At 34.1% G+C, this 14,808-nt stretch overlaps 1 protein-coding gene across 1 annotated transcript in view; it reads right to left on the bottom strand.

The window, feature by feature from the left end:
• LOC124367994 (replication factor C subunit 5-like) overlaps positions 1-686 on the bottom strand; it is a 53,303-nt gene extending 52,617 nt beyond the window's left edge. The window contains exon 1 of the mRNA XM_046825259.1: positions 402-686. Coding sequence (XP_046681215.1) covers positions 402-445 — 44 coding nt within the window. The 5' untranslated portion in view covers positions 446-686. The remainder of the gene's footprint in view (positions 1-401) is intronic.
• Between the last annotated feature and the right edge of the window lie 14,122 nt (positions 687-14,808).

Here is a 14,808-nt window from a genome sequence, read left to right as displayed (position 1 = left end):
CTCATGACTCTGGAAAACTGCTACTTACAAAGTACCTATAGGAGAAAAGGTTGCCAAGAACACCTCACCTCACAGTATTCAACTTCCTGGAAGAATCCCAATTGTGAATGCCTTAACTGAATGGGTGAACTATTTCCTTTGAAATTCTAGGTTGGGATTAACTTCAATTAGTTTGTGTCTTGAATCAGTTGGCATGTGTAAGAGGTTGTTGCTCACATGTACAGCTTTACAAAGGGTCAATGTAACTTTACAGGTCAGTGTCAGAACTTAACCCCACCACTTAAGTATTGATTTGTATTAGCCTAGGCTATTTTGCACTTATTTTATTTGCAATCTTACTAAAGGAAAGGTATAGGTAAGGATGCTACTTATTTGACTCTATCCAGTAATTATTTACTTACCATGGCAAATTCACTTTCTGGTCCTTTTTCGATGTTTGTGACATTTTTCAAGAAACCCAATGGAATGTGAACAATTCTATAAAATACAATTTTTTTTTATTTTAGGAAAACGAACAACTTATACAACACAAATTAATTTATAAACACAGGTAAAATAGTATAAAAAGTTTTTTTTCATTTAACAGAATGCATTTTCTTAGGGATTACTCTGATCGCTAACATAAGCATAACCCTAAAACTAAACTGTTCTTGTTACTGAACTCGGCTTCTGAGATTGTCTGTTTCTAGTTTCTGTTATCTAGATTTGGCGGCAAAACTATCAGCTGTGTTAATATGATCTCTATCCGCCACCGTGAAGTTAACGTCACTTATCGTCCAGACCGCGAAGTTATCGTCCGTTTGTGTTCCGTGCATCAATGTTACAGTTATTAATCTGAAGGCGCTCACAAAAATTCAAAAACTGATATATATTTTATAAACTAGTTGTTAAAAAGCGATCTTACACAAAATCTATACAGTTTTTCGTATGTATTATTTTCCACAAAGGTTTTCCGTTAAATGTACAATAAATAAATATCCCAAATATAATAACTCAGCCGTAGAAAATGTATCATTAAATGGGCGTTCCCTAATAAAAGTCACTCGTGAGACTAAACAAAACAAGTGCCCGCAATAAAACTTTGTACACAGATGATAAGCTCTGTAAGCTAATTTTTAATATACCAACGTCAAAAAGGTGGTGTTGACCGTCAGAGGTCATATCGTCTAAATTATAGGGATTTGAAGTTGACATTTTGGACCATTTTATAACCAAGCCCAATGGAAACGGCTGATGATAAGGATGTCCAATTTTTACAGTGTGTCAAATATGATCGGAATTATTGAAATTTTTTCAATACGAGTTAATTTTTCCACTTTGTATAAAATGTTACGGGACAAATACTTATTTTATATATTCTGGAATTTAAAATGTGTTACTTCCTAGGAGAGAATGGTAAATAATATTTGACGTTTTCAATCTTTAAAAATGGCTATCTGTGTTCATTTTTAAAAAGACACCCTATCTCGTATTTTCAGTCTACTTGGTTGTCTTGTAATTACGATTTGCACAAGTATCCAAAAGGAAGTAAAACCTCAAATCTTATCTAAAAAAAAATAATTAAAACAGGAGGAAAGTAAGAAAGTAATATGGTTTGTTTATCACTAAGAACGGACTTTCCAGCTTATTTTATCTCCGAATTCTCGTTTCGCCGTTTAGAAATTTCGGAAACTTTACTATATCTCAACAAAAAAATTTATTATGTCTATTAAAATAGTTTTATCTATAAGACAAATTATACTCCTATATATTACTGTTATAACGTATAATCGGACCCAAGACTTCCCGTGCTATAATTGTTTAGATATTATACTTACTACATAAAAAAAGAACAACACCTACGGATATGACATATCTGAATAAATTACGGGTACGACAAATACTTAAAGTACTTAAAATATTGTGGCTATCGTTATAATAATTTGCTATAAATATTGGATTAATCGGAAAAAATAAGTCATAGCTATTTCTTAATGATCTTCAAACATTAAAGATTAAAATAAGCATATAAATTGTTTGTTTCAAATTAATTATTGACTATGGCCGATAGATGATTTGAAAGGATAACAGGATTTCGATGCTTTTAACTAGTCATTTGTCTAGACACTAATTTGTCTTATATAATATACGTTAATGAAATTGCATTGTATTTAGTAAAATGTGGGTAGTGACAATTTTGAAACTTTCTATTGGCTTTATTGGTAGAGAACTTATCCAAATAATGTGTAAGTATTGTAATATTATCAGTTTTAGTTTTAATTGGCTAGAAATTGTGACGTTTCTCCACTACTTCCGCAATATTACTGTATATTATCCATTCATATAATCGTTCAGTGATCGAAATAGTCAGTAACACTATGTTTCACGATGTGTAATCTGGTGTCTGATCAGTGTTACTTATTATTTGTATCACTGAACAATGGCGAATGGCCAGGAAATCCTGGTCTTTCACAAATTCAATATTTTACAACAGTTTAGTGTCTTTATTTATATAATGTTGCAGTTAAACACAGGCCTCTTTCGGACATATAATGTGTATGTGTATGTGAAATAAGCCATGAAAATTTATATCTTTTACATTGGAAATTTGGCCATTGGTCATTATAATTTATTGTGTGTGGTTTTTTATTGATCTTGTCTGTGTTACATATAATTTGACTATAAGTAAAGGAAGCAGTAGCATTTAAATATATGCTTCAACAATTTTTAGAATGTATGCTTTTTGAAATTAAATTTAAATTGATGAATAATAACAAAACTCTTTTAAGAATATATTGTATTTATAATAAAAAGGGAATACAACTTTTGCAAAATATGTCTGATGACTTTGATATAAATGTAAATAATTCATATTGTTTTAGAATTTAATCCTTAAAATAATAAAAAATACCCCACATTATAAATGTAATACAGCAAAACAAAGTTATTAGATTAAAATAGATTACATCACCAAACTGAATTTTTAATACAATAGTATTATGTAAGGATCACCGAACAGAACTAGCTTTACCAAACAAATTTTCTGCCAAACAATTCACGAATGGATGCCTGTTATATTCTCTTTTAATGTCAGTATTTTGTGAAAAAGTTTTTTCTTCTTAATGAAATAATATTGGGAAAGTGAAGAGCTTGGGAAGGAACAAGGATACAGGATTTTTTTCTAGAAATGTACACAAATTCTGATTAGCAATTTACTTTGTAACTTTTACAATATCTGTTTTGATGTTTGCGTGTCAAGTCGAGACAACGAAAACGCCTCTTTACCTAGATTAAGTTACATTACATTTTGTAGTATAGGTGTATCTGATAGCGTAACGATGTAAATAGTTCGTTTTAAGCTTCTTCGGCGCCGTCTTTTTTTAATCTCTTCAAGGAACATAACTCTAGATTCCGGGAGTCAAGTATGTGACAGCGTCAGATTCTAGATACTAAACTAAGGGGAAGGTGAACTAGAGCGAAACTCGGCTTTCATATTAAAGTCATTTATTATGTAAATGTTTCCCACTAGAATTTTAGAACGTCACTAAAAAGGAAAGAACGCATTTTTTATAAATCAAAGTACAACTGGACATGGAAAAATAAAAACTATATCAGTATTTGCTATAAAAATGAAAGGGCACCAGAACAACAAGATGTAACATTTAATTTTGTAATATGAATAATCTCAATTGTAGAAGCCTGGTTTATGGAAGTTCCACAATCCAGGTTAAAGCCTTGTTTATAAATCTCTCTTATAAATCCTTCTAAGTATCTATAACCAAGGGTAAAAGAATGAAGTTGACATTCAATATAAAAGATTGAGGTTGCATGGTTCGATGTTCAAAGTTAGATGTAAACAGGCTACAGTTAGCTAAAAAAACACAATAGAAACAAAATTCGTCTGCAAAATGTTCTGCTTTCTAATAGTTTTGTGTGCGTGTCCTTTGTTGTTATTAACCTCTAAATTGAAGTAATTTTTTAGCGTGGAGAATTTTTTACACAATTCATTTCAAGTTAATTAGTCAACTTATTTAGTTCTAAATATTCTAAAATTTAAGTGTCCCAATCAACTTCTTCGACACTTTATATGGAATGGATCATGAAAAATGTGAGAATAGAATAAAAATCAATGAACGTTTTAATGAACTACATACAAACCAAAGACAAAGTGATGTTAATCAGATGGAGTTAAATTCTGGAACTGTATTTAATACAGACTGCAACAGTGAGTCTACATATCAAAACCGTAGTACTGAAATATTACAAACTTGTCAACACACAATAATAGAACCTTCTTTAGTTGATGGTGCTGTCTTTTCAACTTCTTCTGGAAGAATTACAGTAGACGCAGTTCATCCCTTTTTTTACAGGATATCGAAATATTCGATATGATAAATCAACATCAACAGAAAATCAAAAGTTTTATTGTAGTGAGTGTAAAGAGCATATAGAGCTTTGTCATGAAGCTATACATCAACATTTTATTTCCAAACAGCACACACACCCATAACTGACAGCTGTGTGTATTGTCATAGTGCAGTATATGAATATTTTTATAATGAAAATCGATACTATTATCATAAGTGTAATCAGCTGGAGGCAGATAATGATTCAATAATTGACAGAAGTGCAGTAAACTCAGCTTCGCTTAGCAGTGTGAAACTGGCCATAGATTCCATCCATAAAAAGAACTAATCCGCTGACTTGAATCCTAACCTGGTTCATGAACTGCTCCTGACCTAGTTCCTGAACTACCACTAACCTAGTTCCTGAACCAGTTCAATCGCTTCAGGATTAAAATTATATTATTAAAATTAAATTTTATAATTTAAAAAAAGAACAAATACAAAAATATCTATAGATTAGACTTAATACATTACTTTGAATACATAGTCTACTGTATTATATTACTACCCTCATTTTAGACCTCTCCTATTTTTGGACAAATACCAATCTATAGATGGCCATATCTCAAAAACGTACGAGCCAATTTTGATAAAACTTTCTGTACACATTCACTACATGGTCTATTACACTAAAATACAAGCCTTGTTCTTAGGCCACGCCTATTTCCGGAGCCACATCGATTTTACAGGCCTAGTGCTGACAAAAACCAATCTATGGACAGCCATATCTCAAAAACGTACGAGCCAATTTTGATAAAACTTTCTGTACACATTCACTACATGGTCTAGTATACTAAAATACAAGCCTCATTCTTAGGCCACGCCTATTTCCGGAGCCACAATAACTTTATAGGCCAAGTGCTGACAAAAACCAATCTATGGACAGCCATATCTCAAAACGTACGAGCCAATTTTGATCAAACTTTCTGTACACATTCACTACATGGTCTAGTATACTAAAATACAAACCTCATTCTTAGGCCACGCCTATTTCCGGAGCCACATCGATTTTACAGGCCTAGTGCTGACAAAAACCAATCTATGGACAGCCATATCTCAAAAACGTACGAGCCAATTTTGATAAAACTTTCTGTACACATTCACTACATGGTCTAGTATACTAAAATACAAGCCTCATTCTTAGGCCACGCCTATTTCCGGAGCCACATCGATTTTACAGGTCAAGTGCTGACAAAAACCAATCTATGGACAGCCATATCTCAAAAACGTACGAGCCAATTTTGATAAAACTTTCTACACATTCACTACATGGTCTAGTATACTAAAATACAAGCCTCATTCTTAGGCCACGCCTATTTCCGGAGCCACAATAACTTTATAGGCCAAGTGCTGACAAAAACCAATCTATGGACAGCCATATCTCAAAAACGTACGAGCCAATTTTGATAAAACTTTCTGTACACATTCACTACATGGTCTAGTATACTAAAATACAAGCCTCATTCTTAGGCCACGCCTATTTCCGGAGCCACAATAACTTTATAGGCCAAGTGCTGACAAAAACCAATCTATGGACAGCCATATCTCAAAAACGTACGAGCCAATTTTGATCAAACTTTCTGTACACATTCACTACATGGTCTAGTATACTAAAATACAAGCCTCATTCTTAGGCCACGCCTATTTCCGGAGCCACATCGATTTTACAGGTCAAGTGCTGACAAAAACCAATCTATGGACAGCCATATCTCAAAAACGTACGAGCCAATTTTGATAAAACTTTCTGTACACATTCACTACATGGTCTAGTATACTAAAATACAAGCCTCATTCTTAGGCCACGCCTATTTCCGGAGCCACAATAACTTATAGGCCAAGTGCTGACAAAAACCAATCTATGGACAGCCATATCTCAAAAACGTACGAGCCAATTTTTATAAAAACTTTCTGTACACATTCACTACATGGTCTAGTATACTAAAAATACAAGCCTCATTCTTAGGCAACGCCTATTTCCGGAGCCACAATAACTTTATAGGCCAAGTGCTGACAAAAACCAATCTATGGACAGCCATATCTCAAAAACGTACGAGCCAATTTTGATAAAACTTTCTTTACACATTCACTACATGGTCTAGTATACTAAAATACAAGCCTCATTCTTAGGCCACGCCTATTTCCGGAGCCACAATAACTTTATAGGCCAAGTGCTGACAAAAACCAATGTATGGACAGCCATATCTCAAAAACGTACGAGCCAATTTTGATCAAACTTTCTGTACACATTCACTACATGGTCCTAGTATACTAAAATACAAGCCTCATTCTTAGGCCACGCCTATTTCCGGAGCCACATCGATTTTACAGGCCTAGTGCTGACAAAAACCAATCTATGGACAGCCATATCTCAAAAACGTACGAGCCAATTTTGATAAAACTTTCTGTACACATTCACTACATGGTCTAGTATACTAAAATACAAGCCTCATTCTTAGGCCACGCCTATTTCCGGAGCCACAATAACTTTATAGGCCAAGTGCTGACAAAAACCAATCTATGGACAGCCATATCTCAAAAACGTACGAGCCAATTTTGATCAAACTTTCTGTACACATTCACTACATGGTCTAGTATACTAAAATACAAGCCTCATTCTTAGGCCACTCCTATTTCCGGAGCCACAATAACTTTATAGGCCAAGTGCTGACAAAAACCAATCTATGGACAGCCATATCTCAAAAACGTACGAGCCAATTTTGATCAAACTTTCTGTACACATTCACTACATGGTCTAGTATACTAAAATACAAGCCTCATTCTTAGGCCACGCCTATTTCCGGAGCCACAATAACTTTATAGGCCAAGTGCTGACAAAAAACCAATCTATGGACAGCCATATCTCAAAAACGTACGAGCCAATTTTGATAAAACTTTCTTTACACATTCACTACATGGTCTAGTATACTAAAATACAAGCCTCATTCTTAGGCCACGCCTATTTCCGGAGCCACAATAACTTTATAGGCCAAGTGCTGACAAAAACCAATCTATGGACAGCCATATCTCAAAAACGTACGAGCCAATTTTTGATAAAACTTTCTGTACACATTCACTACATGGTCTAGTATACTAAAATACAAGCCTCATTCTTAGGCCACGCCTATTTCCGGAGCCACAATAACTTTATAGGCCAAGTGCTGACAAAAACCAATCTATGGACAGTCATATCTCAAAAACGTACGAGCCAATTTTGATAAAACTTTCTTTACACATTCACTACATGGTCTAGTATACTAAAATACAAGCCTCATTCTTAGGCCACGCCTATTTTCCGGAGCCACAATAACTTTATAGGCCAAGTGCTGACAAAAACCAATCTATGGACAGCCATATCTCAAAAACGTACGAGCCAATTTTGATAAAACTTTCTGTACACATTCACTACATGGTCTAGTATACTAAAATACAAGCCTCATTCTTAGGCCACCCCTATTTCCGGAGCCACATCGATTTTACAGGCCTAGTGCTGACAAAAACCAATCTATCTAGGTTATGTGCTAAAAAAATCTAATCTATTAAATCAACACACCTGGAAAATCGTAGAGCATATTTAGGTTAATCCTCGCATACATATTGTAGCCACTTTATACATTCTTACATTCATACTTTACATTCATTTGAAGTAACTGTAAGATAAACTTACTTGTAGGTAAACACTTTTTAACACTACTTTAACACACTAACTTTTACTTTTACTTTAACACACTACTTTTACACTTTTTAAACACTACACTAAACAACTAATAACAACTATTTCCATACGGTTTTCTTCTGCCAGTTTTCATTATAATATATTGAATGTGCAGAATAAATTGCATTTAACCTACGCCAGAGACGGTTCACTGCTAAATGCCGGAGCTACCGAACCACTGTCCATTAGCGGAGAGACGGTATTTCAGTAATCAGTACTTTGTAACGGTTTACTTTTCTACAGTATCTGTAACGGTTACTGAGAACTAAAAATACAGACAACAGATACTTTGTATCTAGTACTCTGTTACAAGGTACAAATATTTTCTCGTACGGATTACTTTACTAGTCCTGAAGTACTCATAAACTGTGTTTAATTAAATAAACAGTGTTTATTAGGGAATATACTCAGTATTTTCAGCGTTAAAAATACTGATTTAAAGTCTTCTAGTATTTAAAACGTTACAAATATGAAATACTGATTTAGAGTTCTAGTATTTAAAACGTGAACAGTAAGGAAATAATGCTGGTTTCAAGTATCCAGTGTTTGTACTCAGTATCGCCGAGTAACTTGATTTGTTATGTAATACATCAAATGATAAATTCAAGAATATTATCATAGCCGTAGATTTTAACATCAATGTTTTGAACAAAGACAGTACATATAAGAATTGTTTTAGTATTTTAAATTCTTATAACTTAGTTTATAAAGTAAATTTTCCTACTAGAGTTACCTCCGAGTCAGAAACCAGCATAGATAACTTCCTCACTAATATTACAACTGAGAAATTAAAAACATCTGGCCTTATAACATGTATATCAGACCATGATGGGCAATTATTTGAAATTCTTGGTGTACAAAATACTCTTTATTATGTGAATTTAAGGTATTGTAGAAAGTTTTCAAAAACTAACACAGATTTATTTTTAAGGCTATTGGCTAGTGAAAATTGGTTAGAAGTTTACCAGGCTAGCGTAGAAACTAAGTATGATTTTTTTACTCAATATTTGTTCATGTTTTTTAAATTAGAGTTCCTAAATTATCTGTTGAAAAAGAGAAAAACCTAAATAGTTTGATTTCAGATTATGTAAAAATTAAAAAGGAAAAAATTGCGCAATTGGAGAAAACATATAGGGTTTGGAAAACTAATGATTTAAAACAATTAATTAAGCAACTGAAAATTGAAAATAAAAATTCAAATAAACAACGACAAAAAAAAAAGGTTTTTTGACAGTAAAATTAAGAAATCTACAAATAAGTCAAAATCAACTTGGAAAGTTATAAAATCTGAAATCAACAATGGCACCAAGATCACTCATAACATACAATTACTCCGGGATGGCACATCCATATCAGACCAAATTCTTGTTGGAAATATATTTAATGATTTTTTATGATATTTTTAAGTGTTGTTGATAGAGTTGTGCTTCCAAATATTCAGAAAGATTTTGTTAATCAATCGGGTCATAAAAAACCGCCTCAAGCCTCATTTTTTTCAAATTTAAAGAGGTTGATGAAAGAATTTTAAAACGATTGTAATGGCTTTTGAAAACAAATTCTCAACAGGAATTGATGATATACCAATTACCCTCATTAAACAGTCTTTTCCGCTAATCTCCAAACCATTATTACCGCTTACCAAACAGCATTTTTCTAAATTAAGAATCCTTACCGTATATGGTCTATATATTTTTCAAACTATCATGCTTGTGAAATCAAATGAAGATAGTATACATAACTTAGAACTTTTAAATAAAAAAACCCACAGCTATAGGATCCAAATTCTTGTTATTTCTTAATTTTCACAAATTTGCATAATTAACGAAGTTAAAATCATTTTTAATTGAAAAATCAGTATACCCATTTAAAGAATATTGTGAGGTAACTTAGCTCATCCAACAATATATTAATTAATATGACATATTATAAATAGTAGCAAAATTGTAAAATCAGTGTTGTCATTTACATAACATTTTGAGGCAAACTTCATTATTTAATGATGTATGTAGTCACTAAATGGATATTGTAATGTAATAGTTAACGCTATTCTGTATTTATACTATATATAAAATTCCTAAATGTACTGTCTTTGTTCAAAACATTGATGTTAAAATCTCCGGCTATGATATATTCTTGAATTTATCATTTAATGTATTACATAACAAATCAAGTTACTCGGCGATACTGAGTAAAACACTGGATACTTGAAACCAGCATTATTTCCTTACTGTTTCACGTTTTAAATACTAGAACTCTAAATCAGTATTTCAATATTTGTAACGTTTTAAATACTAGAAGACTTTAAATCAGTATTTTTAACGCTGAAAATACTGAGTATATTCCCTAATAAACACTGTTTATTTAATTAAACACAGTTTATGAGTACTTCAGGACTAGTAAAGTAATCCGTACGAGAAAATATTTGTACCTTGTAACAGAGTACTAGATACAAAGTATCTGTTGTCTGTATTTTTAGTTCTCAGTAACCGTTACAGATACTGTAGAAAAGTAACCGTTACAAAGTACTGATTACTGAAATACCGTCTCTCCGCTAATGGACAGTGGTTCGGTAGCTCCGGGCATTTAGCAGTGAACCGTCTCTGGCGTAGGTTAAATGCAATTTATTCTGCACATTCAATATATTATAATGAAAACTGGCAGAAGAAACCGTATGGAATAGTTGTTATTAGTTGTTTAGTGTAGTGTTTAAAAAGTGTAAAAGTAGTGTGTTAAAGTAAAAGTAAAAGTTAGTGTGTTAAAGTAGTGTTAAAAAGTGTTTACCTACAAGTAAGTTTATCTTACAGTTACTTCAAATGAATGTAAAGTATGAATGTAAGAATGTATAAAGTGGCTACAATATGTATGTGAGGATTAACCTAAATATGCTCTACGATTTTCCAGGTGTGTTGATTTAATAGATTAGATTTTTTAGCACATAACCTAGATAGATTGGTTTTTGTCAGCACTTGGCCTGTAAAATCGATGTGTCTCCGGAAAATAGGCGCGGCCTAAGAATGAGGCTTGTATTTTAGTATAGTAGACCATGTAGTGAATGTGTACAGAAAGTTTTATCAAAACTTGGCCTATAAAGTTATTGTGGCTCCGGAAATAGGCGTGGCCTAAGAATGAGGCTTGTATTTTAGTATACTAGACCATGTAGTGAATGTGTAAAGAAAGTTTTATCAAAATTGGCTCGTACGTTTTTGAGATATGGCTGTCCATAGATTGGTTTTTGTCAGCACTTGGCCTATAAAGTTATTGTGGCTCCGGAAATAGGCGTGGCCTAAGAATGAGGCTTGTATTTTAGTATACTAGACCATGTAGTGAATGTGTACAGAAAGTTTTTATATCAAAATTGGCTCGTACGTTTTTGAGATATGGCTGTCATAGATTGGTTTTTGTCAGCACTTGACCTGTAAAATCGATGTGGCTCCGGAAAAATAGGCGTGGCCTAAGAATGAGGCTTGTATTTTAGTATACTAGACCATGTAGTGAATGTGTAAAGAAAGTTTTATCAAAATTGACTCGTACGTTTTTGAGATATGGCTGTCCATAGATTGGTTTATGTCAGCACTTGGCATATAAAGTTATTGTGGCCCCGGAAATAGGCGTGGCCTAAGAATGAGGCTTGTATTTTAGTATACTAGACCATGTAGTGAATGTGTACAGAAAGTTTTATCAAAATTGGCTCGTACGTTTTTGAGATATGGCTGTCCATAGATTGGTTTTTGTCAGCACTTGACCTGTAAAATCGATGTGGCTCCGGAAATAGGCGTGGCCTAAGAATGAGGCTTGTATTTTAGTATACTAGACCATGTAGTGAATGTGTACAGAAAGTTTTATCAAAATTGGCTCGTACGTTTTTGAGATATGGCTGTCCATAGATTGGTTTTTGTCAGCACTTGGCCTATAAAGTTATTGTGGCTCCGGAAATAGGCGTGGCCTAAGAATGAGGCTTGTATTTTAGTATACTAGACCATGTAGTGAATGTGTACAGAAAGTTTTATCAAAATTGGCTCGTACGTTTTTGAGATATGGCTGTCCATAGATTGGTTTTTGTCAGCACTTGGCCTATAAAGTTATTGTGGCTCCGGAAATAGGCGTGGCCTAAGAATGAGGCTTGTATTTTAGTATACTAGACCATGTAGTGAATGTGTAAAGAAAGTTTTATCAAAATTGGCTCGTACGTTTTTGAGATATGGCTGTCCATAGATTGGTTTTTGTCAGCACTTGGCCTATAAAAGTTATTGTGGCTCCGGAAATAGGCGTGGCCTAAGAATGAGGCTTGTATTTTAGTATACTAGACCATGTAGTGAATGTGTACAGAAAGTTTTATCAAAATTGGCTCGTACGTTTTTGAGATATGGCTGTCCATAGATTGGTTTTTGTCAGCACTTGACCTGTAAAAATCGATGTGGCTCCGGAAATAGGCGTGGCCTAAGAATGAGGCTTGTATTTTAGTATACTAGACCATGTAGTGAATGTGTAAAGAAAGTTTTATCAAAATTGGCTCGTACGTTTTTGAGATATGGCTGTCCATAGATTGGTTTATGTCAGCACTTGGCATATAAAGTTATTGTGGCCCGGAAATAGGCGTGGCCTAAGAATGAGGCTTGTATTTTAGTATACTAGACCATGTAGTGAATGTGTACAGAAAGTTTTATCAAAATTGGCTCGTACGTTTTTGAGATATGGGCTGTCCATAGATTGGTTTTTGTCAGCACTTGACCTGTAAAATCGATGTGGCTCCGGAAATAGGCGTGGCCTAAGAATGAGGCTTGGTATTTTAGTATACTAGACCATGTAGTGAATGTGTAAAGAAAGTTTTATCAAAATTGGCTCGTACGTTTTTGAGATATGGCTGTCCATAGATTGGTTTTTGTCAGCACTTGGCCTATAAAGTTATTGTGGCTCCGGAAATAGGCGTGGCCTAAGAATGAGGCTTGTATTTTAGTATACTAGACCATGTTAGTGAATGTTGTACAGAAAGTTTTATTCAAAATTGGCTCGTTACGTTTTTTGAGATATGGGCTGTCCATAGATTGGTTTTTGTCAGCACTTGGCCTGTAAAGTTATTGTGTGCTCCGGAAATAGGCGTGGCCTAAGAATGAGGCTTGTATTTTAGTATACTAGACCATGTAGTGAATGTGTACAGAAAGTTTTATCAAAATTGGCCTCGTACGTTTTTGAGATTATGGCTGTCCATAGATTGGTTTATGTCAGCACTTGGCATATAAAGTTATTGTGGCCCCGGGAAATAGGCGTGGCCTAAGAATGAGGCTTGTATTTTAGTATACTAGACCATGTAGTGAATGTGTACAGAAAGTTTTATCAAAATTGGCTCGTACGTTTTTGAGATATGGGCTGTCCATAGATTGGTTTTTGTCAGCACTTGACCTGTAAAATCGATGTTGGCTCCGGAAATAGGCCGTGTGGCCTAAGAATGAGGCTTGTATTTTAGTATACTAGACCATGTAGTGAATGTGTAAAGAAAGTTTTTATCAAAATTGGCTCGTACGTTTTTGAGATATGGCTGTCCATAGATTGGTTTTTGTCAGCACTTGGCCTATAAAGTTATTGTGGCTCCGGAAAATAGGCGTGGCCTAAGAATGAGGCTTGTATTTTAGTATACTAGACCATGTAGTGAATGTGTAAAGAAAGTTTTATCAAAATTGGCTCGTACGTTTTTGAGATATGGCTGTCCATAGATTGGTTTATGTCAAGCACTTGGCATATAAAGTTATTGTGGCCCCGGGAAATAGGCGTGGCCTAAGAATGAGGCTTGTATTTTAGTATACTAGACCATGTAGTGAATGTGTACAGAAAGTTTTATCAAAATTGGCTCGTACGTTTTTGAGATATGGCTGTCCATAGATTGGTTTTTGTCAGCACTTGACCTGTAAAATCGATGTGGCTCCGGAAATAGGCGTGGCCTAAGAATGAGGCTTGTATTTTAGTATACTAGACCATGTAGTGGATGTGTACAGAAAGTTTTATCAAAATTGGCTCGTACGTTTTTGAGATATAGCTGTCCATAGATTGGTTTTTGTCAGCACTAGGCCTGTAAAATCGATGTGGCTCCGGAAATAGGCGTGGCCTAAGAATGAGGCTTGTATTTTAGTATACTAGACCATGTAGTGGATGTGTACAGAAAGTTTGATCAAAATTGGCTCGTACGTTTTTGAGATATGGCTGTCCATAGATTGGTTTTTGTCCAGCACTAGGCCTGTAAAATCGATGTGGCTCCGGAAAATAGGCGTGGCCTAAGAATGAGGCTTGTATTTTAGTATACTAGACCATGTAGTGAATGTGTAAAGAAAGTTTTATCATCTAGGACCTAGTTCATCTAGGTTCATCCCTAGATGAACTAGGTTAGGATTCATTTAGGAACTAGTTCCCGGTACTCGTTCTTTTTATGGATGGAATCTATGGCCAGTTTCACGTCGGTCTTCGCTTAGTGTGCCAGAAACTACTACTGACACTGATAGTTAAACTTTTGTATTCATTAGAAGAAAAATAGGTAACAAGTGTACAAGTATTAGCCTATAAGTTATTCATAAACCAAATAATTAACCAAACGGATTATCCTATTGAATTTTGTAGAGTAGCCTATGTTTAATTTTCATGGGTATTTTTCTGTCTAGGCTAAGTTATATTAAAATTTAAAAATAATTTTTAGCCTAGGTGAGTTGAAACTATTCTTCTATGATA

Source organism: Homalodisca vitripennis, chromosome 8 (assembly GCF_021130785.1).
Source record: "Homalodisca vitripennis isolate AUS2020 chromosome 8, UT_GWSS_2.1, whole genome shotgun sequence".
Lineage (NCBI taxonomy): Eukaryota > Metazoa > Arthropoda > Insecta > Hemiptera > Cicadellidae > Homalodisca > Homalodisca vitripennis.
This window is presented reverse-complemented; position numbering and strand designations above follow the sequence as displayed.